Raw genomic sequence first — 25,800 nt, 5'->3', positions numbered from 1 at the left:
TTCTGTGGGCACACAGTGTCTTGGGGCTCATGTTCTCTCTTTACACAGACCCTCATATGGTTGGTCACTGTGCCCATACTCACCCCCCCAGGCCCTCCTGCCCCATCAGCCTGATGTCTGTCGATCTTTCTCTGTCACTTTCCAGGATTTTAGCAGATGTATCGAACCAGTAGGAGTCATTTTCATGTTCTGCTTTGGTACTGGTGGAATGCTGCTGCTTCCCCACCCACCCCCGATAGACTTTATGTTTTAGAACAGTTTTAGGTTCACAGCAAAATTGAGTGGAAGGTACAGAGATTTTTACAACATGCAGAACCTCCCCCACTATCAACATCCACCCCCCACACACACCAACAGTGGTACATTTGTTACAATCGATGAACCTACACTGACACATCCTTATCACTCGGAGTCCATAGTTTACATTAGAGTTCACTCTTGGTGTATATTCTATGGGTTTGGACAAATGTACCTCCAGAAAGCATTATCAGTTCCTGCTGTTGAGATCAAGAATTAGTGGCTTATTAAATATAGGCTTTAGATTTGAGAAGGGGTATATGATTCTTGGAAGAAAGAGCTTTGTCTAACTTCTCTGCATTTCCACCCAACAAATTCCACTCTCAGATTTTCAAATTTGAGACAACGGGTGCACATGGTGTCAGTCACTGCCGTTCCTGTGGCTCTCTAATGCTCTGGGTTGCTTGGATCAGGCTTGGGCTGAAGGTCAAGAGGCAGAGAGGCTGCCCCACTTTTTCCATAGTACAGGTAGTTACAGTTTGGCTTATTTATTGGATTGGTAATCAGGTGACCTTTTTGACAGGTGAAGGGCAGGTCTAATTAAAATCATTCTATTAAGTGTCTTGGTCGTCATTTATTTTCAGTGGTGCATGAGCTCATGATCCCTGGTCCTGAAGGAGCCATAAGCTTGCTCTGAAATGTCAAAACTCAAAGCCTTCTCAGGTTTCCTCCTGGTTCTATTTCCTATTCCCACCGTCCCCACGGCAGAGACCAGGCACGCTGTTTTGAAATACTAGTGAAATTTGCAGAGGAGAACAATAAATGTATGTTAACTCCAAGGAAGGCAGACACTCCTGAGAGAGTTTGGGGGGCTTTAATAAAGGATTTCAAGGAAGCAGAGTATCGAATTAATGCTTTTTGTGCTAAAAACATTAAGGTATTTAAATGTGTTATTCTAATCCCTGTTTCAGCCTGGGAACAGAAGGATCTAATATCTTTTATTTAAATCCCAGCTTTCCTAGTCTGGGCCCTTCTTTTCAGCCTAGTACAGGAAGAAACAGACTGCAGCCAGTTGACTTCAGTGAATATAAACCCGTATGTAATTCACAACATACGACCTATTAAATTTTTACATCAAATGTGGTTGCCCAGATCTTACCGTATTCTGTATCATTTAGTGGAGATGTTAGGTTTTCAGAAGCTAGACTCCTGCAGGAGCGCCACTTTAACTGTTCTGTTTCCTGGACATGCAATAAAATTGTCGTGGACACAAGTACAGATGCATAAATTCTGAACCCCCAAGTAGGGGATACTTATTTCAAAGTGAGCCCTTTCTAGTTGTGGAGTAAACTGATCTTGGGCAGACAGGGTGTCCTCCCTTTCCCAGAGAGCCGATCCGAAAGCCTCAGCTGCGCGGGCAGCATTTATGGCCAAAGCGCAGGCAGGATCAGGTTATAAGGTTTTTTTTCGGTGAATAAAGAATATCAGGTTCCCTCACAGCTCACACTGTACGATGGTTGATCTCTGCCTCCTAGGTTGGATAGAAGAGAAGGCTCACAGGACAGTGAAGGCAGTCACCAGTCAAGTAGTAATTAAGATCAGTGATAAATATAGAGCCTCATCCCCAAATCAGTCATTAGGGTTTGTTTCCCTCCTTGAGAATTCTTGTTTGTTGAGAAGTTTTTTGGATTTTGAAATCAAGATTTAGGGGCCATATAAGGGTGACTTTGGGTGACTAGTAATCTAGTCATAAAGTTATTCATATTTAACCCCCCTGGGTAATGCATTCAACGTAAAAGCGTAGAATACTTTAAGACACTAGCAAGGTTGTTTTTCAAGTTTCGATACTAAAAGGTAGGAGAATCAAGACCACATTTTGTGCTGTATGTGTGTGTATGAGTGTGTGTGATACTGAGATAATCAGTGACCCCATAAGGCCATAGTATTAAATATTGGGTGAGTCAAGTGAACCTTTTAAACAACAAGGAAATTATTCCTATCAATTGTTAGTATAGTGGTCCATTTGTACAAATAGTAATTTTAAAAAGCTCTCACATCCTCTCTCGCTTCCAGCCTGCCTGGCTGCCCCTCCGTTCTCCTCCCCTTTTTGATAGAGTGTGAAGGAGAGCTCATCTCCTGTTTCTGAAAGCTGAGGTCTCTTCTGGAGTGTGGAAACATTTAACCTTGGTATTTTTGAAAAAAATGAATTCTTATACCATGTTGAAAATAATCTTTGCCCTTTTAGGATGGTATGGAAGTTTTAAGCTTTCTGCAATTTGAATTTAATATATGCCCAAATATATGTGTTAAATTCCTAAAATGACTGTGGAATTCCACGACGACGATGTAAAGCAGGATGGTGGCATAGCTGTCACATTGTGCCAACGCCTATATTGGGCCTGTGGTGCAAGCGAAGGGAGCCAGCCTTCACACGGGGAATGTTGTCACAACATCCCCAAATAAGCAATACCATCAGGATATCTGGACTCTTTGATTAGTTGCTTAGCAGATCGCGTGGCATATTGGCCTGTATTTCTCAAGGGTGTCTGGATCATATCAGGGTTCATAGCTATTTCATGCAGATTTGTATCACCAATAATGAGATCTAAGTCCCTCATTTTACTCAGCCAGCAAGGTAAATTCTTATTCTACCAGGCACAGTGTTGGAAAGTGACTAATAGGGCAAAGGTATGTAGGTATTCGAGATTGTGATAGAAGGTGATTTAAGACTGAAATCACCGTGCAAGGAGCAAATACCTGGGGAGGTGCTTAAACATGAAGACTTTGTTTGGATGATTTGCTTTGCCCGCCATCCCTGAGACCATTTGAAAAGACTTGGTAAGCCAGTGTGTGTTAAGCCCTCAGAGTGCTTATGCAAGATGATACTCAGGAGCTAACTGTTGACTTATTGTAGTCAAAGCATGACAATCGAAGGAGACGGTGGGGGGGAGGGGGAAGCCCAGGCTTATGTGGTAGCCCTTCCCAGGAGAACCCTATGTGAAGCTAAGGAGTGTTGTCTGCTACATGTCATTAAGAGCTGTCACAAAAAGCCTATAATAAGCCTATAATGTTTTTAAGGATATTAGTAGAAATCAGAATCAAGGCTACTGGCGTATTTGGTCAGAAAATTTGCAAACAGTATCCATTCCTAGACCACAGGAATAGTGGGCTGTTTCTAACTCCTTTCCATGGGTGATAAACTTAGATCTCACAGAGGTGCACCATTGTTTTTGTATTGCTTTCATTGTCTCCATCTGTGAGTAGAAGTAGTCTTTCAGAATTACACACCAATAGCATGTTCCCATTTATAGGAAAGTTAATGAGGGTGCCTGGGTGGCTCAGTTGGTTAAGCGTCTGGCTTCAGGTCAGGTCATGATCCCAGGGTCCTGGGATTGAGTCCCACGTCGGGCTCTCTGCTCAGCGGGGAGTCTGCTTCTCCCTCTGTCTGTCACTCCCCCCTGCTTGTACTCTCTTTAAAATAAATAAATAAAATCTTTAAAAACAAAAGAAAGAAAGTTAATGTATTTTTAAGTAGAATTGTATTTTTTCCTATTCTTCATAATTATGATTAGAGATATAATTCATCTTAGAATCATGACTTTGGTAGTTAGTCACTATTGAACATCCACCATATAAATGACTGGGTTGGCATTTAGGGTGGCGTGTGGAGAGGGAAGGATGGAAAAGGAGGGGAAGGGGAAGGTGAGGGAGATAAACTCATCCCCCATAATGGGTATAATCATTACACTGCATACATTGAGTTAATTGAAAGAGATATACCTGTTAAATAATTCCAGGGTCAATTCTTGAAACATTGGTGTCCATGATATTCCCACCTGTGGTCTGTCATCCTGTCTGCTCTTTTATGAGGCAGCTTTTTTATAAGGTTATGGAGAGAATAGTAACTTCAGTCATACGGCATTTTGTAGGAAACCCCATCTTTGATATTGCCAATCAAATGTAGTTTGAACTTTTTAGGGATGGAGAGAAATCTTTCCACAGGAGGGCCTCCAAAACATCTCAATTTTTGGAGGAAATGCTGGGATAGAATAGAACCCTTCAATGCCAGAGCGACCAAAGCCAGAGACGCTCATCCCTGAAAGTCTGTGTATGTTGCTTATTTAACAACTAGGTGTATGGTGCTCAAACCCATTATCTCTTGGATGGCTTTTTGCTCTGTAAGCACTCATTCTGCTTTTGAGAATGTGTTCTGCTCCAGCCCCAACCCTATGCGGCTGCCTCTTGGTCAGGCACTGAATTTTTTTTTCTTTTTTTTAAATTTTATTTTATTATGTTATATTAATCACCATACATTACATCATTAGTTTTGATGTAGTGTTCCATGATTCATTGTTTGCGTATAACACCCAGTGCTCCATTCAATATGTGCCCTCTTTAATACCCATCACCAGGCTAACCCATCCCCCCACCCCCCTCCCCTCTAGAACCATCAGTTTGTTTCTGAGTCCATAGTCTCTCATGGTTCTTCTCCCCCTCCGATTCCACCCCCCCTTCATTTTTCCCTTCCTACTATATTCTTAATCTCAGGAAACAAACTGAAGTTTGCTGGAGTGGTGGGGGGTGGGAGGGATGGGGTGGCTGGGTGATGGACATTGGGGAGGGTGTGTGCTATGGTGAGCGCTGTGAATTGTGCAAGACTATTGAATCACAGACCTGCACCTCTGAAACAAATAATAAATTATATGTTAAAAAAAAATAGGCACTGAATTTTTGAAATAAAACCTGAACCACATCTTCAATTACATCTTTGTGAGGTATTGAGACACCATCTCTTATGGCTTCCTCATGTAGAAAGTAGCTCCTTTTCTATGTGTACATTTTTATAATGAGGGGGCACTTAAGTCTACTTGAGAACCACTGAGTGAGGGAGTTTAAATTTCACTTCTTTGTACCTACGCATCAACTAGCCTCAAGTACCTATTGGGTTTGCCCAGACACTCCTTCCTGCCACCCCCTCTCCCCGGAAGCCTCTCATCTGCCATTCTGCTCTAGGGACTGTCCCAAGCTGCCAACATTATCTGCTTTTGGAGCTAAGGGCTATGGTGAGATGCACTAAGAACTGAGACATGAGATTAAATTTGAGAGAGTCATACATTTTGGGTCAGAGCACAGGAATGGAATGTTCCAGAAGGGTAAACTATCCAGGAGGCCTGGACAACTGGCCCTGCGTCAATGCACTAAATCCATCTAAGGAAAGAACACAGGGGTCAGAACAGGTGTTGGTCAGCCATGGAAGCACTTATTAAACAGATACATAGGATAGTTTAATTGTTTTTAGATTTTTAGACCTCTATTTAGGTGTTCATTTATCTGCAAACTGAGTATTTTTTTTAAGATGTTGCAATTTCTGAAATATTTAGGATTACTGGCTGCTATGAGAAATAAGATATAATATTTTAATTTTTTAAGGAAAGAGAATCGCTTTCATAAGGATATTATCTTTAAGTTAATGGGAATGGAAATTTTCGTAAACTAAATCCTACTCATTGGTTTCTGCATCATTAAAAAAAAAACTTACAAAGTCCTGTAGACCATATTTTTGGTTAGTATTTCCTCTCTCTCAGCCTATTATGTGAGACACTCAGATTGGAAGACTATTTTAAATGAAATTCCAGCCTATTTTGTACTCACTAGTTGGGGGTTAAAAGCAAAGAAGAACCTGTATATACAAAGCTTGAAAGAAGGGGATAAGATTCAGTGTTCCTGCTAATTGTTAAATGTCACTTTATGAAAATTTTACATGTATCTTGTGCTATGGAAATGTAAGCCTAGCTAATTAAAACATTTGAACCAGAGAGCTCTGTGATCTTGTCCAGGTCAGTGCTAACTACATCAGTGCTGTCCATAAACAAGCAGCATCGGCATCACCTGGGAGCTTGTTAAATGCACACTTCTGAATCAAAACCTCTATTTTTACAAGCTCTCTAGGTGATTCTGATATTCACTTAAAATTCAAGATGTATTGATCTAGGCCAGTGGTCTTCAAACTTCCTTTTCTGTCATAAGGACTTTCTATATGGGATAAAGAAGTTTGGGAGTCCAATTAGTAAAAGCATTTAGTGAATCTGGTTAATGAGTAAGTGTTGTGGCTTTAGTTGAAGTTCTCTTGGGTGCCCCTGGGGGGAGTGTCTTGTGACTCCCTTGGCTCAACTGAGTTCAGTCTACAAGTCAGTAATAGAGGTCTACCTCTCTTTGACAGATGAGACCTCTGAGCTCTGAGAAGGGAAGGGATTTGTTTAAGTTTGCTCAGATGATATTGCAATTCGGAATTTAGAAACTCATTCTGAGACCAGGGCTTTTGTAGATCAGATAAATTTAATGCATGATCATTAATTCTAGAAAAGCAGTTACCAAAGGTTCTACTTAAGCATTATATTTGAAATAATTTTAGAAAGTAAGTTCTATAATTTCAGGAACACAGGGGTGCCTGGGTGGCTCAGTTGGTTAAGTGTCCAACTCTTGGTTTCAGCTCAGATCGTGATCTCAGGGTCGTGAGATTGAGCCCCATGTGGGGCTCCACTCTCAGCATGGAGCCTGCTTAAAATTCTCTCTCCCTCTTCCTCTGTCCCTCCCCCCATCACTCATTCTCTTTCTCTCTCTCTCTTTCTCTCCCTCAAATAAATAAATAAATCTTTAAAAAAATTTTAGGAACACATATCCCATAAAATTAGATACTCCAGGATACTGAATTTTTTTAAGTCTCAAAAGGAAAACTTTTTTAATTTTAGAATCTATTGTGTTAGCCAAAAAAGTAGGTAGAATATCTCTCCAGTTGATTAAAGATCTTTGATTTTGTATTTTTATTCATAAGGCACTAAAATAGGTTATAGGACTGTCCCAAGTGCCTAGCTTAGCTCAGATGTGGTCTGGAATTCTTATTTTATAGGTTGAATGTACTATATGCTGGGAATACTTAAGTGTGGCATGTGATTCCATGTTACAAATTAAGATTAAAAAAGAGCTGGTTTGTGCTTCGTGGCAACTTGGCATACTAAAATAGTTTGTATGGCTGAAGTGTAATGGTGCCTATTCAGTTCTGTAGAAATTAGCTGTTTGACATCTGTTTTGAACCCCTCGTGTGTGCTAGAATTATATTTTCTCAAGGCATCACAGCCGAGGGCATAATAAATCCTTGATGAGAATTTCATGCTTCTAAAGTGCTGGAGTATGACTCGGTTTATATACCCCAGTCAGGTTCTCTCTTTATTCTTGCTTTTTGGGAAAAGGCAGCTGTTGGACTTTCATAGATTTTGCTTAAAGTCATCACAATCATGACTTGATTTGTTGGAGATTCAAATCCCAGAGTGGCATTGTAGTGAGTATATTTGACTTGCTACCTGCTTGTTGGCTGGCTTATTGCTAAACCCCTTGACACAAAAGCAACAACTTTAACCTCGAAGAAAACCATGGATTTGTGTAGGAGCTTCCCACCACAGCCCTGCCTGCCTCCCACAGCACCATGTTTGTGTGGTTGAGCTTTCTGTCCTACAGATTCCCCTTTTGCCCTGTAGACCTCATTTGGCTCTGCATCACTTCAAGTCAGCTGACAAAGAGACCAACTTCTCGATTACTTGGGTGTCATGTGGAATCTCCAGGAGTCTCAGTCTCAAGCAGCCCAGTGCTATTTAAGTGTACACAGAAGAAGAGTTTGAGATTAAACGGTGGTGAAGTTCTACTTCAGTGAGTGAACGATTGTACTCGAAGAGTGATTGATGTGACCGTGGAGGGAAATGATCAACGCAGAGGTTCCCAGATTGTCTGCATTCACCATGCCCTAGTGTCTCAGTAGTTCCTCAGCAAAGCCCCTAGGCCAAGAAAGAACACCAAATAGGTCTAACTGTTAGGAAGGGAGGGTCAAACAATTTAAGAAGTATTTATATCCTAACGACTTAGCAGACATTTGAAACACTAATGCACATAGCTGGAAAGAAATAATACTTTCTTTTATCCTTAAATAACCATAATCATTTGTCAGTGCTATGATATGCACACCTGTTACGCTTTGTACACCTTCTCAAACCTTGGAGAAAGCATGAATGCTGCGTCCCTCATTTCCTGTTCCACGTTGATTTTTCACAAGCTATTTGCTTTTTATCACAGCAGCTGTGAAAACTCAGCTTCACAAAGATATGTCATAAAAAGGAATGTAGCAGGGTGCTGGGGTGGCTCAGTTGGTTAAGCGTCTGACTCTTGATTTCGGCTCAGGTCATGAGCCCACGGACATTGAAATTGAGGCCCTTGTTGGGGGGTGGTCCGTGCTCAGCGGGGAGTCTGCTTGAGATTCTCTCTCTCTGTCTTCCTCTGCCCCTCCCCCTTGTGCACTCACTCTCTCTCTCAAATAAATAAATAAAATCTTATAAAAAAGGAATGTGGCATGATCTAATATTGAAACTGTGAGCTACTTCAAGCTAGTATGTTGTACTACTATCTGAGAGATGTTGCTGTATTTTCCTTGAAAATCAATAATTTCCCATTGCAGCACCCCAGAATACTTACAGGGAATCATGGGTTAGGTGGTATGCAGTTCTCAGATGTGTCCAATTTTCTTTTTCCAGCAATCAAAGTTTTGCAGGTGGGGTAGGAGATAACATTTGTTTCACACTGGCAAGTTAATATAATGATTTCACATAAATATATCAACCTTCTCATGAGGTGGTTGGCTCTCATTTTCCCATTTTTACTTATGGAAAGACAAGAACTTAGAATTATTTCCACTGTTTAAATAGTGTAGGGAACAGGAGAAGGTCGTGCTCATTAATGTAACTTCAAATCCTACATTGTTTTCTCCATACCATATTTGATCTCTGCTTCTATTAAGCTTAGAGATGAAACGGGAAATCACATTTGTGTAGCAGATGAGAATTGTGAGAGCTGGGTCTGCCAATCAGCATTTTAAAGAGAGAGGAATGTCAAGGTCAGCCCTGGGCTCCAAGTAGACCTTGCACAAATGTGGAAGGAAGAGCTACGGCTTATATCCTTGTCCATGAAAATTGCTTACATTTAGGTGCCTGGAGGGTCAGTGATGGAGAGAGTAAAACTTCCAGTGATTTCATGTTAGGATATATATATATATATTTATATATATATAATATATATATAAAATATATATGTATATATAATATATATATATAATGGTAGGTCTAGTAATCTGCTCCAGGGAGATAGTGATTCTGTTCTGCTCTGCTTGTAGCTGTCTGGAAGATCATACTTGGAAGTTATTTGTAAATTCTGAAGCATGCCTGTTAAATCATGGGTGAAGAATCTGGGACTGTTTAGCTAGCAGGCACTGAACTTTGGGAGGAAGGATGTGATAGGTGTCTTTGTAGTTCAGCCTTCCTAATATTTGAAAGAGGAGTTATACTTGTTCTAACCTAACCCAGAGGACAGAATTAGTACTTTGAAGTATGCATAGCTTATCAACCACAGAAAAGTAATAATAATTTTTAGTGGTTGCAGTTGCCCTGGGAGGCACTAAATTCCCATTATTGAAAATCACTGTGAAAATGATAAAAGAGATAGTAGATCATACAACCTGGGTCCTAAAGGCCTTTCAACCTGTAGATTCTGTTTTTCTAACTTGCTAATTTTCATTTCATTGAGCAAAGGCTTTCAGAGTAACTGTGCTTTAAATCCAGTTTGCTGTCTCCCCAAACACAGATAGGTCTCTGTGTTGGTAAAATTAAATGTAAGGTAAATTTTAAGTTTTTTGTTGGAAAGTGATGTTTTGAAGGTCAGAGGCCATATGAGAGGTCCTAGTTCTACTGAGAAAGCCTTTAAGTGTCTATTCTAGTTTACAAGTACAGTACATATGTGGGTGCAGCCAGTATATCTCTGGGAAACCCGGACAGGCCTTTTACTGTGTGTGTGTGTGTGTGCATGCACATGCGTGTAGTGTATGTGCGCGTGTGTGCTTTAGTCATTCAGGAGTTTACCTGTCAATTTCCCAAAGTGACTATCAGCTCACCAGTTCGGAATTTAAAATAAATCAGTCCTGAGGTACTAGTAGTTTTCTCAAGTCATTGTATTATCTGGTCTTATACTCTGAACAAAGACTTCATTATAATTAACATGGCTGTGCTTTAGACCCCGTAGATTTATATTGGGTCTTCTTCCCAGATGACTTGAGGGCTTATGAAAAATAGCCCACATTCTTTGCTCCCTTGCAGAAACAACCCCCCTTTGGCAAAGGTAATCTTATCTTCCGCCTTTGGGCTGTGCTTCTGCACAGTTGAGCTTTGGTAGACCTTCTGTCCCTGCGACACCCCCTGCCACCTTCTTAAATCCTTCTGCCGTGGCTGCCCTTCAGACACTGCCTCCATTTCTGAGGTGGAAAGGGGAAGGCTTTTCTTCTCTCTCACTCTGGTCCTCTTTCTGCACTTCTCAAGGCCCTGCCAATTTTCTTTCCCTTCTGTGAAAGCAGATTTTACAGAAAATTCCCTTGCCAGCCCTAGGTTGTATATGATGAACAGCAAAGCAAAAATGGGGTCTGTGCTAGTTTTCTGATTTATTCGGAAGACATTTCGTAAGACCTCTGTAACTAGCTTCCTTGCCTTTATCATTCAGGGGGGCACATGTGCCCCTGAGGAGTTTGCACGTATGGTTCCCACTGGGCAGAGCGATTACAAACAGGCTGTGTTTTAAGTTAGTTTTGACTTGTGTATTTCATCTGTGAAGTTGGCAAATACTTGAAAGCCACAAGCTACTGTTTTCTGAAAGCTTCTTTGCACATGAGCATAAAATGTATGTATTGGATTTGGAAATTGTCCAATAACTGCCCTTTCAATGTAGCTAAATGTAGATTACAGCTGTTTCCTCTGGAAAGATGCATATAGTCATCATTTCTTTCTTCTCTTACAGGGTGTCTCCTCTGCAGAAGTCTGAGATAGTGGACGTGGTTAAGAAGCGGGTAAAGGCCATCACCCTTGCCATTGGGGATGGTGCCAACGACGTTGGGATGATCCAGACAGCTCACGTGGGTGTAGGAATCAGTGGGAATGAAGGCATGCAGGCGACCAACAATTCGGATTATGCCATCGCGCAGGTCAGAGGCATGGTTGACCAGCTGTCCCGTCCTGTTGACAGAGGTGTCCACTGGGCATGAAGGTCTGATTGGTGCTTGACCTTTAGTCCAGCCCTAAGAACTCTGCCACCCCTTTTGAGGTTGTGTCTAGACAAAACCACCAGAGTATTCAGATTTCCCTGTGGCCTTGACCTTGTGCAGTTGAAAGGCCCTGTACTGCTGGTTGTTGTGGTTGTTTTTGCTAGCTGTGAGGTTGGCCAAGCTTTCTGTCCTCCAGTCAGGGCGTCATTCCTGACAGATAGGTCTCTGATCCTGCTAATGATGATCTCTCACCCTCAACTCCCACATTTGCTGCATGGGCTTTTCCTTGTGCCATCCCATGCTAAAGAATGGCTGTGCTTATAATATCTCTTCTTTACCATCCTGACCCCAGAATCTGTCCTCTTTTCAGAAGGTGCTAGAACACTCTCTCCTCAGGCATTCGAGGTCAGGGGAAAGCAGTGGTTTACAACTGCTACCCTCTCTGTAGCCATAACCAGGGTGCGGTAGCCATAACACATGGTCAGTAGCAAATGGCCTCCTGCTATTAGGCCAAGTTCAGCCCATTCCTCTCTGGATCAGATGTTGCATGCAGGAGTTCCTGATGCACTTTGTAATTACTGAACAGATGGCCTGAGGATGAAAGAATTGCCGACTCCTCAATGATAGATAGCCAAAAAGTGAAAGAAAATAGCTAACCTCCTGACCTTAGGTGACATATCTAGATCATTTGGCCTGGTTGATCATCCAGAAGATCTAGACCTCATAATGGGCACCGATCGTTTCCTCCTGTCTACAGATTGCAGTATGTCATGATAAAATGCCTGCTCATTTGGGGGTTAGCTAGGGTTTCCTCATGTCCTTCCAGTGTTTAGTCATTTGAAGAATGTGTTAACCTTAATCACATGAACACAGGTAATAATGGCTTTTTATCCCTTCAAGCTGAGATCAGGGGCTGTGTATGAACTGTGAAAGAGCTTCCAACAACCCCAGGGCTGCAGGCTGGTCCTGTGCAGCTTTGGGGTCCACCTCCCCAGAGGGGGGTTCTGCATTAGATCACCTCTCCGATTCCCTCCCAGCCAGTGGTTCTGCAAACACAGGGAGAAATTACAAAATCCTCATGGCTCCAGAAAGTACATGAAATCAATCTTGTTTCTCTGTTGATTTCAACTAAATCCTCAAGATAAATGCTAAAGTAGGTAGGGGAAGGAATTCTGATTGTCCAGGTGGGAACACTGGGGCTCCTTCACATTGGGTGACCGGCCTCAGGTCCGAGCATCCGGGGTCAGAGAACACCAGACCTGTACGTGACCTTGGGGACCAGCTCCACACACCTGCCCATTCACTTTCCTGAGTCAACCACTCTGAGGCCTGTGGGACTCTTGCTTCCTGTAGTCTGTCAGCAGCTGTAGATGTTATACACCCCAGCATTATTAAATACTTGAGTTATAGCATCATGTGGCTGGAAGGGATCTTTAGAGGTTTCCTAGGAGTTCCAGGCAAATATTTGTCTGTCTTTTTCTTTAAAATGTCTGGGGAAGGGAGATTCCATGACCTGCTTTATTAAAACTGCATACTAATAGGCTGTGGAATCTGGAGCAATTGCTCTCTTCAAATTAAAAGCATCAAAGAAGCGTAGGGAGGAAGAGAGTTAGAGTTAGAGTTAGGGGTTTTCTTGCCCCACCGCTGTAATAGTGTTCACTGCCAGAGGAAGTGACAAATGGCCGCATGGGTCTGTGGGTCTTCGTTTCTCCTGTCCGTGGTCCTGCCCATGATCGGGGAGAGGTCCTGTTGTTTCAGGGGAGCATTGCTCTTTGCTTACACCTTCTCTACTCGACTTCAGTTAGAAGCAAGAAAGGCCGCAATGTTATGTATTCCCTTTGCCCCCAATGAAATGATAAATGTCTCTGGTTGAAGTCAATATCTTGGGCTTTTTCTCTTTATTGCATGTGGATGAATACATTTTTGCTTGGGTTTTTGAGGCAGTGCCCTGGAAGCTTATATACAGAGGAAAAAACTAGCTCCCAGTCCTTGGGAAAAATGATGAAATGGGCAGAGCTCTGGTTGTACTTCTTCCCTGGTTGCCTGTGCTTTTACCCACAGCACAGCCCCTGGGACTGCCAGCTGCCTGCTGATCTGCTTCCTTGCCCGTGGGCAGCCTGCACCGGCGACGTAGGGCACAGCGCCTCTGGCCCCAGCTGCCTCTTCTCCTCAGGAGGCGATCATTCCTGCCCCCTACCTTCTTAACATCTTTTGAACGACCTCCTGAAAATAGCATTTTGATTTAGGTTATATGTATTTTTTTTCCCCTGAACACAAATCACTGTAGCACTAACGTTGAGTCATTCCGGATGACTCCAGCAGATGTTCTGTGTGCCCACTGAAGTTTAACATCAGGGGGTCTGGGTCAAATGCAAACTTCCTTTTTATTTGTTTAGCCAGTTATTTTATGATTCCCCATTCCCCTTTGGAATCCTTAATGAGCTTTTATGGAGAGTTTTATTTTTCCATATGCACCTACTCCTGCCATTTTGAAGTGGCCATATAGCTTTTGGAGTATGCAGTTGAGTGACCCGCCTTACCCCTATCTCCTGGGTAGATCTCTCATGAAATGTGATGTCATGTCAGATTGAGCTCCCTTCTTCAGGGCTAATGGAAATTATTACGTGGCTTCCTCCTGAAAGAAAATGTTTTCTTAAAAGAATATTACATTTCCAATCAGAGTTTTTCTTTTCTACTGATAGTTAAATTTAATTTCAGAAGTAATCAGAAATTAATAGGAAGTTTGCAATAGCAAAAGAATTTCTGAAGTTTATGGATGTTCTCAATACAGCCCGATTATCTCTTCTGGGAGAATGAGCCCGAGGACTGCCCTGTGACTTGGAACAGGGGAATTAAGGTTTTAGTTCAAGGCAACCAAGGGGCATTTCAGTGTGGTACAAGGCTAATCAATGTATAGAAATCATGAATTCAAACAGGATCTCCCCTAATGGTGCCTTCATGCCAGGGCACATCATAGTCCACAGAACAAAACAACAACAAAAAACCCCCTCATTTCCCTCCCTCCAGCTCATCTTCACAGTTTTGGAGACCTCTGTGAAGAGGCCACAGAAAGCAAAGCCAGGCTAAGAGGAGGCTGAGGGGATAGGATTCAAGTGGTGCCCGAAGACCCCCCTGCCCCAAAGAGGATTCAGGCATTTTATTGAATATTGCTCAGTATCCCAAACTGCAAGGTCCGTTCCGTCACTGTCACCTTAGTATCAGTTAGCCACTTGTTGGTTTTTTGTTTTTCTTGACTGCATAGCCCTCTAGCAAGAGGTACTCTGTACTAGTTGGAAGCAAAAAAGAACAAAATGGGTGTGGCTGGTAAGGCTGTGTGTTTGCACCTGAGTGTCTCTGTGTCTCTGTGAATGTGCAGTTGCTTTTAACGTGTGGACTGACAGTGGAAATAGGTCGTGTCTCTGTGTGCATCCCTTTTTAAAAAAGGATACTGGTGCATGAGTGTTCCTGTCCCTTGCTCCTTGTCACCATCAAATCTGATTGAATAGAAGCATCTGGTTGCCACTGTGCTTTTCTTTTCTTCCAGTTCAAGAGGTCACCTTCTCCTAAGAGTTAGGACCCTAAAAAAGTATTTGTGTAAACAGAATTCACAAGAATAACAATGAGAGGTCCAAACTGGCATTTGGGGAAAATATTAGCTATGTAGATTTAAGAGGAGAGTTTAGTTGTCCTCACCGGACCTGAAAGATCTGCCTTTGGTTTCCGGAAGTGAATGGTTTTCTCAGGTTCTCTGCAGAATCTGGCTTCCTCGCTGACCTTCTCTGTCCCCGAAGAACATTTTGTGACTTTTGTTCCTAAAGGATGGGTGCTCCTGAACTTTGCCATTGTTTCCCCCTCAGTTTTCCTACTTGGAGAAGCTGCTGCTGGTCCATGGTGCCTGGAGCTACAATCGGGTGACCAAGTGCATCCTGTACTGTTTCTATAAGAACGTGGTCCTCTACATTATCGAGGTGAGCCAGGCCAACTTTGTCCTTGGGAGGGGGGGGCTTTTGCAGAGGGCATCTTCACATATTTAAGGTAATTGCAAGAAAGGATTTTGTTCCTGTAAAATTAAAAGGTCCTGCTGGGACAGACTGGAGTCTGTGACACATGCAATGTCTGTAATATGGGGGACACCTTGCAGATCGAGGTCCTCATGCCGAGGAACCAATGCGGGAAGGCCCGGTGACTGTTGTCACTCACACCCTGCTCCTCCCAGGGGGCTCAGAGCCTGGGCAGCGGGTGTTCCCACATTTCTTGGTGGGCATGGGGACGTTTCCAGGCAGCCCGGTCATTCTTTTCTTTCCTGGAATGAAAGAGCCTGATTTCTTGCTCTATTTCTCATGGCATCTGCAAGTTACCCAAGCATTGATTCATCACCTCTGGGATATTTGGATGATACTATTTAAATGGGAGAAGGTGTGGGAGTAAGTGGGGAGTGAACAAATAAGGTGATTAAAAATATCTCCGTGAATTTCTTGAGTTGTCAAGCTGGTTTTCAGGATGTTGATTCAATTGCAAGCACATTTATTTTACTTATTAGCGGGACTAGAGCAGGAGAGGGGTGGGCTCAGGAAAAATCAGAATGGGCACTTTCTCTTTGAACTCAGTGGGAGGACCAGCTGCCTCTTTCCTCCCTTTTAAGGACAGCTCTGCTGCAAAGGTGTGGCTTTTAAGGCCAACGTGACTAATAGATTTCCAAGTGTGTTGAGAAAAGAGGAAGCAGGTGGTCACTCTGTGGAGAAATAGAAAAGCAATGTTAATTGCATTTGGTGTTAATATCTCAGTCTGTTATGGGTTATTTTGTGTCTGATGTCTCAACTCTTGGCAGAAATAAGAACCAAGACATAGATCAATTTTATCTGATGTGGTCCCTTAAAATATGCAGCTCAGGGAATTTAACAAGTGGTTTGCTAATGTAACCGTGACTAAACATTTCTTTACCCAGTTGTCTACTCTATCCTATTGAATATTCAGGTGAAACATAAAGGGTCACATCACTGAGTTTGTAACCAAACTACTAATGAATAGTTTTCCTGAGTTTTGCAAGTTGTACATTGTACTAATTTGCACAAAGGGCATCCTACTTGCCTTGTCTGCTCATGCTATGATACTCAACTCAGTCCGCACCAAGTAAGAACTTCTAGATGTTACATGTAACGGATTTTATAGTTTCTATCTTCCTCCTGTCTGCATTTTTACAATTTTTTTTCTTTTTTTTTTGGCACTTAAATATGTTTGTCCTTCTGTTTCTGTGGCTTTCTTTTTCCCTCTGTGATAGCAGTCACTCCTGAATGTCACTTGGGGTCATAGATAATCAATGCTGTGGACTCAAGCAGTGTGGGAATCCCTGCGCCCACGTGCCATCCCAAGTCCCACATGCATTTTCAGCTCTTACTGTAGGGTTGGCTTCACAAGATTTCTTAATAATCTGGTTTTCCTCAAAATCAGCAAATTACAGATAGTCTAGACTTCTTATCAAGACATTTTACATGAAGCTCCGAACCCTTTAGCTTCCCAGAGCTTCCTCCGGGGCCCTCCTTCATCATTTACACTTCCTATCTTGCCCTTTTTTTTTTTTTTTAAACTTCAAGAGGGCTAAGGACGAGAAGAGTACAATTTTTGTCTGTCTGGAAAATTCCACTTGGAATGAGGCCCTGAAAATGCCATGTGAGTTCCTTAAATTAATTTTTCAATTGTAGCTGAACCAGAGCTGTACATGGTCTTTTGTAAACAGCCTTTAAAAACATTCCTGATAAAATTTAAAAAATTAGGTAAAGTCTCCACCACTCTGGTCTCAGTCTTCTACTTAGTATTTCAAGGAGATTTAATTTGAAAATCAAGAAAAAACAAAATCTTCCACTGAGCCCAGAAAGAGCATTGACTCAGTGACTGCCCAACCTCTGTGGCATCAACATGTACTTCAAATATAACTTTAAAAACAGGAAAGTTCTACTTGGATGGTATTTTAGTGTGTTTTGAACCAAAAGATCAAAGATTGTTATAATTTGATTTGCTCTTTTGCAATGAATAGTTTTGCATTTTAAAGGTTACCTTGTAACTAATGGAGAATAAATTGTATTCTTATTTTTTTTAAAGATTTTTTATTCATTTGAGACAGAGAGAGAGAGAGAGCATGAGCAGCGGGAGAGGCAGAGGGAGAAGGAGATGCAGGCTCCCCACTGAGCCAGGAGCCCGATGTGGGGCTTGATCCCAGGACCCTGGGATCATGACCCGAACCGAAGGCAGACGCTCAACCATCTGAACCACCCAGGTGCCCCTAAGTTGTATTCTTAAATGGTTTTCTTGTAACTCAAGGAGAAACCCTTTGCAAAAGCCAGTATGTCCTCATCTCAAATGTCCTCTGATTAGGTAACTATCAGTCATTTACAAATGTAGTCTAAAAGCAGTTTGGCATATTAAAAAAAGATGCACAAGTGGGCATGTGCACACACATACTAATAGAGTCTTGGCCATTATTATGAGGATCATTATGATTTGAATAACCAATATAGATTGTATGGAAGACCTATGAGCCTGTAACTAATACAATCTACTCACTTGGTACACTGACCTATAAAACTTGAGTTTTCTATGGAAGGAATACGTGGCTCTATCCTCACTGCAATATGGAACGCTAACTGAAAGTTCCCTCCACTCTCATCCCCAAGCCCCCTTAGGTATATTCTTTTATGACCTTTTCCTGTGTTCATAGAGCCGTTTACATATACAAACAAATCAATGTTTTTACATAAATGTCCTCATACTTTGTAATATGTTCTGCAGTTGATGTGATACCAGTGTATTTGGGGGATCATCCCCATGACTACATATGGGTTCATTGCCTGGTGTTTCACAGTATGTTTTCCTACAATCTATTTAACCATTCCTATATTGATAAATGTTTAAGTCATCTCCCTTTTTACCCACAAAGAGCCTTGTGGAGTAACAGTTGTCCCTCTAAGCAGCCATAATTATTCTACCAAAATGACAGTGATCTAATTCAAGCATTACTACCCCAGTGCCTTGAATATAACACATAATCAGATTTATGTATTATTATCTGTACCTCACGTTCCCTGTTGCTGACTGACCTTCATGCTATTTGATGTGTCACATAAAATTTATTCAGGCTGAAGTAGCCATTGGTTCAAGTGATTAAAAATTAGAACAAAATGATGGAATCTGTGATTTCGTGGTCACCCTATCAATAGGCAAAACGAAAAATACATAAACCTTGGCTCTCCATTCCCTCCACTGCTGCCTTAATCTAGTACTTCTTACCTGCTTGATAGGAGAGACCACTAGCTTTGCCCCATTAACCATCTATAATGCAACCGGGATGAGCTTCCTGAACACGCATGTGAGTGATTCCAGTGGCCGGCAGCTCTGGAACTAGGTGCTCAATAATGTTGGCAGTGAGTGCCACCATCCTCCTAGGACTCTTCAAGGTTCCTGTGGCTCCTGATGAAATCCCCGTGCCCCCCTTCATGCCCCTGGCCCTCGTGGTCTGGATCCCGACTGTCACCAGCCTCATCTCCCACTGCGTCCCTCCTCATTCTGTTTTTAATCAGTGCTATTGAAGTACAATTAATACACAGTTAGATACACCTTTATTAAGCATACAGTTCTATAAATTAAAGCTGGATTTTATCATTAGAAACTAACTGGCAGTTTTCTGCCTGCCTCCCATAGATGACAAGAATGTCACAAAGAGTTTCTGGGGATGGATAACACAGATGGTTGCCCAACAGTGTGAATGTACACTTAAAAATGCTTAGGATGGTAAACTTTATGTTGTGTGTATTTTACCACAATAAAAAAATGCTAAAAACATTTTAAAAAGAGTATCACAAGCACTTTGGGGCTTTAGTCACGTGGAGGGAAACAAAAATGTGTAGCCAGACCATATGCTTTGGAGAGCTCACTGAAGGTTTGAAAAACAAACTTCACACGTAGTTTTGTTTTGTATTAGCGATTAAATGCTACATTTTGTGGCTGTGACCAGATAGACCATATTTCTCAGAAGGTGAAATTCTTTTGTGGGCTAGACCATGCAGAGTGTCATAGCCTTGTGGGGCGGATGGAGTCAGCCAGTTAGAGGGGGTACATTCCTGGTGTGTCCGAGGTGGGGGGCAGGAAAAGGAATAAAGTTAGTGAAGACAAGGAGATAGGGCTGGAAGGGATGTGTAAGTGGCCAAGGAAGGGGATCTAAATAACTAGATGTTGCTATTGGAAGCTGCGAATCCTTTTTCATTCTGGAATAGGCAAGTGACACAGTAAAAGCAATTTCAGAAAATGTGTATGTCAGTATGTAGGACAGATGGTAAGCATAGACCTTTAATGTAATTTTGTAGTTTTAACCTGGGGCATAAATCATGACCATTATGTAACCATTTCCCAGCATAATTTATAATCAGAAAGGAATGACTGATTTTTAAAAACTCTTTGATTTTGACAATGGGAGGAATTTACCTTAAATGTAAAGATTGGAAAAATATTCCTACACATTTTTGAGGTCCTCATGTGACTGCTCTGTGATAATGCCCAAAGAGAGAGGGTCAATTAAATTCTTTAAAGTTCCTACGCTATTTAACAAACTAGGCATTTGTTATTCAGGATTTCCTGAATAGAGTACAAAGCATAATAAAGAGTTTCAAAGTATAACAGTCTCAGCATGTTAAGAATTTACTAGGTGTGCGTTTGTCCACAGACTTTCTGAAACCCTAGGAAAAGGTTATTTGGAATGGAGAAAATTTTTAGTGATAATGAAATGCAAATAGGAAAACAATAGGGAAGTTACTTGAATTTAACCTGCAATTCAAAAAATTATGATACAGATCCCTTATCAACTTTGGTATAACGTAAAGAAAAGACACCAAATCATCTTTGAAAGAGAGACAAGACTTTGAAATTATGATGACGATTCGTTGGTGGCTCCTAGTTTAGAGAATAACGATAGCATATTAAGTATCAATGTGAAAAAATGGGAATTTTATACCACTTAGAGTGTCTACTTATTTTTGACACCATATGTAAGAAAAACTAATGTTTTCTTGGGGTCATTAAACTGGTATAGGATACTGGCCAGGAACTGGGGAGCATATTTAGCATGGAAGTCTGGAAATATCACTGACTGAGACAGAGATTTAAACCACAGCAATTTGAGACCAAATGCAACCCAAACAACAGAATTTCACTGAAAGCTACTTAAGACTTATCAATATCTGACAAGCCTAAAACAAACAAATGAAACTCTGTGCTCTAGAATACTCCATAAGGTTTACCAGCATTTTGTTTCCTGTGTCTTAAAGCTAAAACAGTAAAATGAATTATGGTTCCTGCATCAACTGCCATTCTAATCCAAAATATTCTCAGAGAAGTACTTGGAATTTATTTTTTCTGAGAACATATATGTAATCTTTTTAGTTGTGTTACAGTTTTTTGTTGTTGGACCTCTGACAGGTTTTGGGGTTTTTTCCCTCCATTTTTCAGATCATTAATTGTTTGAAAATAATTATATGTGAATTACATGTAGGCAGCCCCTTCTTTCATTTACCGTCTGACTAGCTTCTTATTTGTGGAGGCCTAATTTAAATATGTTAATGTACAAAGATGCTGTGGATTTGCTCAGCCATATTCCAAACTGGCATCTATTTCCTGAGAGTAACCCAGACAGCATTGTAAACAGGGAAAGAAAGCACTGGCTTTGGGTAGATTTTGCTTTAAATGTTAGAATCAATGAAGAATAGATGTTTTAAAACTTTAAAATACTATCCAATAACTTTTCCCCTTTTTGCTTATAATGCACAACTGAAGTACATCTCAAAAATAAACGTATTTCATTCTTGACATGTAAGAGATCTCTTTATGGTTGAAGACAAAATTCCTGGTAGCTAAGCTTCTTTCTCTCTTCTGTCCTGTGCATCTTTGTTGTCAGAGGCAGCTTTATATTTCCTGATAAAGAGTCCTTATTTGAGGGGCTAGATTGGAGTCATGAGCTTATTGGTAACTTGTTAATAGGTGAAGGTGAATTGAAAAGCACAGTCAACATATGGACCTATCTGTAGAGACCTTGACTTCATCAAATATGAAGCCATCCATTTTCTAGTAAAAGCTTTAAGCAGGTGTTGCCTACCTACTCTGTGACAGGTGGAACGCTAGGACCAGGGGCCCTGGGATAAGCTCTGCAAAGTTCCAATTTGATGGGGGGGGGGGGTGTTGGCGACATGCACAGTGTGAAGTGTTCTGATGGTTGTATGCACAAGTCTGGTGCCAAACCCTTTCCAAGAACATCCCAGCTTGTTGAGTTAGTGATTACCTGGGTGGTTCCTATTTGGGGCTGATAGTTGTTGAGCAATAATTACAATTTTAATATGGTGGAAGGAAAACTATTTCAAGAATGGCTTCCCAGTGGGCAGTTTGCAAATAGGAATTAACTAGAAGTAGGAACATTCTGAAGAGTACTTTCCCCGCCTCAGGCATCTGCATTCTCCAAGTCAAGCGCTCTGGGGTCGTAGGATCCAGATAAAGGAACCAGACTGAGCCCCCATCCTTGGAAGTGAGTAGGGGATGAAGATAAGACTCGCGTAGTTACAGTGCAGCTTGCGGGGGCTGGCTTGCAGGAAGACAGCGTGTGGTGCGCAATGAGGACTCTCAGAAGTGGTGCTTTACAGCTGTGGGAGCCTCAACTTTCCAGGATGACCTGACCTAAGCCCTAAAGGATGACTAGGAGCCAATCAAGTGAGGGGGGCTGGAGGAGAGGGTTAGGTTGGCGTACCAGAGAGGGGCCCACACCTGTCTGTCCCACTTAACCCTCTCTATTTATTCCAGCTCCGTGATAAATGTCAGAAGTCACCAGGCCCTTAGTAAACAACAGGGAAGAAGCGTAGTTTGCCGGGTTTCATGTTTCAGTAGGAAGATGGCTGCAGAACCAGCTGCACATGGGCTTAGGAATGTTCTCTCAAAGCCTAGATGGTTGCTGCCCATTTATGAAGCTGGGAGTTTATCAGCAAAAGGTGGGGGGGGGGGGATGATAGGGAGGAGTTGTTATAAAGCCGGAGAAGTATTCACAGTCTGGAGGGATCCCCTACAAGACATACCATCTCTTTGAACTTTATAAAAATAGACTCTTGCTTGCTGCCTTTTACATGTGACAATATATGCTTTTTTAATGATGTTTTTGCAGCTGTTTTACCTGAAAGGCTCATTATAAAGAGCCAACATTCTAAAAAAATGTATTTAGGCATTGATGTTTTAAAAATTGAGTCTCTAACTCCATAAAACCTCCCTGAGGGGGGAGAAAAAGTGCAGGTCCCAAAGCAAATCAATGCAAAGGACTCCGGGGGCGATGTGAACTTTGAGAGGTCTGCTGTGTGCAAAGCTGGGCCTTATTCTAGGGTGTCCGCTCTTTCCTCCCCTCCTGGTGCTATGGCAGAAGTGAAGGTGAGGGGTCAGCTCATCCCCGCATGCATTAAAGCTCACTTATTTCAACTTATTCCTTTCCTTTAGGTCCTATTGCATTCAGACATAGCGCCTGCATAATTTAGTACTTGCATTTGTCACAGTGAATGTTATTTCTGTTTACCAAATTGCTTCTGACTTCCCTAAGGGCAGGAACCGTTTCTTTCTGACCTTGCCCCCAGACAGGACTGAATGCACCATGCTCAATAAACAGATAATCAATTGAACACATTTCAGTAGAGGCTGACATGTCAGAATCTATTGGACTTTGTGTGTGTGTGTGTGTGTGTGTGTGTGTGTAGAATATAAGAGAGAGAAGATTACTTAAGTAGCATATTATATTTCTGCTTTCTTTTTAGAAATGCTTCTGGTCTAACATATCTTTCCTGGTGGAATTTTCATACAGAGAACTATACCCTCTAAGAATTAGAAGATTAATTCAGATTTAGAATTTGTTTAACCTCATCTTTTGAGAGAGAATAAAATATAATTTTGATTGCATTCTTTTTTTTTAAGATTATTTATTTATTTATTTATTTGTCAGAGAGAGAGAGAGAGAATGTGTGAGTGGGCAGGAGGGGCACAGGGAGAAGCAGGCTCCCTGATGAGCAAGGAGCCTGAAGTCGGACTGGGATCCAGTCCTGAACCTAAGGCAGACACTTATTTAACCAACTGAGCCACCCAGGCGTCCCTTTGATTGTATTCTTTAAACACATTCCTACCTTAGACTACCTTTTATTTCAGCTGAAACTCTTAGATTTTCACTCTAGTGAAGCTGACTTTACCAATTAGTTTTTTTTTGCCATTTTACTCTGTGTTGCTCTCCTGTATTTCTTCCTGCCCTTTTTTCTGCTAGTAGAGACCAGCTTTCCTAAGAGTTTTGAAATCAGATATCCTTTAATTCTTAAAATTAATTTTGGGAAAGTGTCTAAGAACAAATCCCCCAATCATGCCCATCTATCCATTTTCATCTCTATACATCTACGTAGCACCATTCTGAGCAAGTAAATTTCAGGGACATTTGATTTAGGGTGGTTGAGAGTCCAAGACTGAGAACAGAGACTTCAGTTATAGGCTGTGGAAAAGATAAGGTGACAACAGAAAGAATACCTTCTATAGCAGATGAAGGAGAAGATAGTGGGAAGAGGCAAAGGGAATTCATAACGTAGCGCTTCAATGATGGAAAATGATCGCCTGTTTTTGGACAAGCCTCCATTTGCTTTGAGAGGATCAGGAGCAGGGTACCTTCTCTTCTCCTTTTTTCTAAATTGGTCAGCCTGACTTAGGAAAGAGAAATAGATTTTGACCCATAGTTCTAAAATACTTTTTGACAAGCAAGTAAAATGTGATTATGAAAATGAAATTCATCATTCTTTTTCTTGGACTTACGAGTCTTTTGGATTTGGCCTTCAGTTAAAATAGCTTCTGTGAATAAGTATCACATCAGAAAGCTCATCTCTCCTCTAGTAAATGCCTGTACTTTTAAGTGGCAAATAATCTTCATTGCCTTCTGATAACTCACTGGAGCCAGTATATTGGTTTTCATTTGAGCCACTATACTGGTTTTCCAACAGGTGTTCTGGGAGTTCAGAGTGCACTTCATTTCTTCGTTCCCGTGCGCTGGCAGATCAAGTGGACTATTTAAAGAAGGCTCAAGAAGTGATGCATATGCTTTCTTGCCTCATCTTTCAAAGTGAGGGGAGGCAAAGTAGATTAGTGTTATTAAGTACTGCTTGTACCTCCTGAGCATGCCAATAAAAGAATATTGATTAAAATGGTGACCTCTTTTATCCAGGGATTATAGGATGAGGTTTATTATTGCTCCTTAACTAAGCTGTGTGTTGTTTTGATAATCTTTTTGTTAATCACTTGTCAACCTGAAACTTGCTTCTTTGTAACATTAGGTACTAACTAGGAACTTTTACCTCCTTGTTAGCCTTGCCTTATTGGTTTTCTTTATTCCTTTGAAGGTATTGATTAATATGGTATACTGGTATATCACTTTCTTTTTGTGTGAGGTATAATTTACATGCAATAAAATAAGCCCCTTCTCGTGTACAGTCTGAGTCTCAACAAAGGCATACAATAGCATCGATGCCACCCCGCTCCATTATAGAGCAGTGCCAGCATTCAGAAACACTCTCTCAGTCCTTTTGTAGTCCCTACCTGAGCCCTACACCCAGTCCCTAGCAATGACTGGTCTGTTTTCTGAGAAGGTCCTGTGGGTGGAATTATACCAGAATATGGTCTTCAGCATAACGCATTTGCAATTCATCCATGTTGTTGTATCAATGGTTTATTCTTTTCAGTGCTGAGTAGTATTCCATTCTGGAAAGAGGGTTGCCCATGGTTGCGGAGTTCTGGAAGCCCAGTCCCAGGGGCTTGTGAAGTAGGGACCAGGAAGTTACTGCACTGCAAGTAACATCATAGTTTCAGGAAAAGCGTGAATAAAATTTGACTGGAACAACACTGATCATAACAAGGCAAGATGGTGGTGGTGGAGGGGTGAGTTGGCCTGGGGAACACTTTCTGCTAACCTTTCTGGGGAGGAGAAGGGCCAGGAGCCCTTGTCTTCTTACAACCACTCTTCTATCTGCCGTCTCACTGGCTGTGGCTGCGTTAGGGCGGCGGCGAGCGGACGGCGGCCGGGTTAGGGCGGCGGCAGTGGGCGGACAGCGGCCGTGTTAGGGCGGGGTGAAGCTCTGCAGTCAGGCCGCTTGGGGGCTTTGCTTCCAGCTCCAGCCCTGCAAATCTGGGCATGCCTCCTGGCCAATCCCAGCCTCAGTGTCCTTCCCTGTGAAACAAGGATAATAAAGTACATACATCAAAGGGTTTGTGAGGACTAAGTAAAACCACACAGGAAAGCCTTCAGCATGGGGCCAAACCACATAGAGTCCTCAAATTAGCCCGTTAGCATTATTTTAAGGTATTTAATATTTGACCAGTCTTTTGACTGTAGTGTTGTGGGCTTGAGTATTTTC

General features: G+C 41.7%; 1 protein-coding gene across 3 annotated transcripts in view; it reads left to right on the top strand.

Annotated features, from left to right (window-relative positions):
- The window catches only part of LOC118544814 (phospholipid-transporting ATPase IB), a 581,647-nt gene that overhangs the window by 344,060 nt on the left and 211,787 nt on the right, over nucleotides 1-25,800 (top strand). For all 3 annotated transcript variants that reach the window (XM_078070549.1, XM_078070551.1, XM_078070550.1), the window contains exons 26-27: nucleotides 11,116-11,299; nucleotides 15,217-15,327. In XM_078070549.1, coding sequence (XP_077926675.1) covers nucleotides 11,116-11,299; nucleotides 15,217-15,327 — 295 coding nt within the window. The remainder of the gene's footprint in view (nucleotides 1-11,115; nucleotides 11,300-15,216; nucleotides 15,328-25,800) is intronic.

The sequence above is a fragment of the Halichoerus grypus genome, chromosome 4 (assembly GCF_964656455.1).
Source record: "Halichoerus grypus chromosome 4, mHalGry1.hap1.1, whole genome shotgun sequence".
NCBI lineage: Eukaryota > Metazoa > Chordata > Mammalia > Carnivora > Phocidae > Halichoerus > Halichoerus grypus.
This window is presented reverse-complemented; position numbering and strand designations above follow the sequence as displayed.